This window comes from Gossypium hirsutum, chromosome D08 (genome assembly GCF_007990345.1).
Source record: "Gossypium hirsutum isolate 1008001.06 chromosome D08, Gossypium_hirsutum_v2.1, whole genome shotgun sequence".
NCBI lineage: Eukaryota > Viridiplantae > Streptophyta > Magnoliopsida > Malvales > Malvaceae > Gossypium > Gossypium hirsutum.
In genome coordinates, this window is record NC_053444.1 from 5,136,313 (window position 1) to 5,138,603 (window position 2,291).

Consider the following 2,291-nt stretch of genomic DNA (forward strand, 5'->3'; position numbering starts at 1 on the left):
CATTCGAAATTGGGTAAAATGTCGATGTGACATGTCAGCTTCAGCCAAGACAAAGATAGTACGATGAAAACCGTAACCGCAAAACCAAGGGCGGCGCCGCAGCTTAGATTAAATTACACGATCATATACTGGGGCCCCTTTACGGCTTTACAAACATCTTGGCCCAACTTACCCGCTTTGGGACCCACCCTGTTACTGACCCTTCTCTGCATTATCACTTTTTAATATGAAAGGGTAAAAGAAGGAAAAATTGAGTAATACTTTTTAAATACAATAATAAGGTAAAACTCAAACAACTGTACTTAAACTCAGGTCATATAAATTTCTTTGACCATACATTTTGGTAATTAAAATTGTTTATTTTGGATTTTAAATTAATTAAATAAAATTAAGTACAATTGTAGTAGGATTTCACAAATTTCAACACAAAGAAACAAAGTTGACAAGTAAATGGAAGTTCATCTAATCCTAATTAACACCATTAAACTTACATCATTAAGGGAAAATAAAGAATTAATGACCAGAAATCATCAATTCCCACTGAATTGCACTTCAACTTTTCAACTTCAAATTGAAAAGAAAAAAAAAAGCATGTCATCACATTGGCATTGATGTCGGAGGAACAGCGACGCCATCAGCAAGAAAGTTCCAAAGTTCACCGAAGACACTCTCTTGCTGAGCCACGGCATTTTGGGTCATCGGCGATTGCCCATCCAGATATGGGATCTGATAGAATTTCATGTAATTCTCGTACGCTATTAGTTCCTCCGATAGTTTCTGCACTTGGTTTTCTTCTTCTTGAACTTCAAAAATGGCCGATTTATTAACTGCCTCTCCTTCCTGTTGTTCTTCGGGTTTCACTGGGAGGTAACATAAATTCGTCTTCTGATCGCCGGACCCTGAACTGTCCTCTTCAGATACAACAATTGGGTCAGTTGCGAAACCACCAAGATCGTTCCAACCATAACGGAATCCATTATTGACTTGGGGATGTTGATAAATGGGAGGATTTGAAGGGTGGGTGAAATTCCAGGCAGTGGTTGAGTTGTTGATTTGCGGGTTGTATTGGGTGGAGAAAGCGTCGTCTTCGTTGGGGAAATTGACTTTGGCTTTCTTGCCACGGATTTTACGAGCTTCCCTGTCGTAGGCACGGGCTGCTTCCTCGGCAGTGTTGAAAGTGCCGAGCCAAACACGAACTCCTTTCCTCGGGTCACGGATCTCCGCCGCCCATTTGCCCCATGGACGCTGGCGTATGCCCCTGTATAGGTTTTTCCTCTGCCTTTTCACTTTCTTCTCCACTTGCACCCCATCTGTTCGTAACAAAGTCCAAAAAAGAAATAAAAAATAAAAACCCGAAGCCAATAATTTCTGAAAGGAAAATAACTAGTACCTGAGGATTGGGGTCGGTGCCTTTTACAGAGGGCGAGTGAGTCATCATGGAAGGACTGAGTTGAGTCAGAGCTAAAGCCATTTTTGACGAAAGGGGAATTGGGCCAGATGTCAGAAGCAGTGACGCCATGGCCGCCTTTCCGGGTGATGAATTCAGAAATGATAGCACCACCACACATCTCTTTGAAAGCAAAGAAATTAATTGCAAAAGCTTAAAGGAAAGAATAATAATGAAGAGGAGGTAGAAGGAATGAAAGGAAGGGTTTAAGGGAAGTTTTGGATATGGAAGAAAGAGTGACGACAGGAGGGGGGGTTTAAGTAGTGAGAGGAAAATAGAAGGGGGTGCGGCATGGTGAATGCAAGTTGGGGGATTAGGAACTTTCCCGCGTTTTACCCAACGAGTTAGAAAATGGGGGCCCGGTCAAATCATTAAATGCTCATTTATTGAAATATTTCATTTAATAAAAACCAGTACGGCAAGGGATGGCCTAAAGCCCAAAAGATACATGAGAACAAGCACAAGGGCTAGAAGGAGCCAAGAGCGCCGGAGATTGCCAACATCGATTACAAGCCCGGCGGTGAAGGGATCAGTCGACCATGAACAACCACCAGAGAAACACTGGTGCGATGACAGCAACAGCCTCAAAAACTCACAATACAAAAAGAACTCGGCTAACATCACGTTATACGAGGCATTGGTATCATACTAATAAAAGTACATTTGATTAGGGAAATGAAAAATATAATTATAGAAAGAATAAATGAATACTTGGTTTAATAATAAAGTTGAGGCTTTGGGATCATAGTTTTTGTTTTAGTATTGATATGGGTTTATTGATATTTTTTAGAACATTTTATATATACATATAAATTTATTTCAATTGTTATTATTTTTAAAATAA

The 2,291-nt window shown here is 40.2% G+C and overlaps 1 protein-coding gene across 1 annotated transcript; it reads right to left on the reverse strand.

The window, feature by feature from the left end:
* Window positions 1–392: 392 nt before the first annotated feature.
* On the reverse strand, window positions 393–1,780 carry LOC107917284 (ethylene-responsive transcription factor ERF071). Its single transcript, XM_016846656.2, has 2 exons — window positions 1,391–1,780; window positions 393–1,310 (listed from the first exon to the last, which is right to left on the reverse strand). Exons 1-2 carry the CDS (start codon window positions 1,566–1,568, stop codon window positions 598–600), a joined length of 891 nt encoding a protein of 296 aa, XP_016702145.1. The 5' UTR covers window positions 1,569–1,780; the 3' UTR covers window positions 393–597.
* Between the last annotated feature and the right edge of the window lie 511 nt (window positions 1,781–2,291).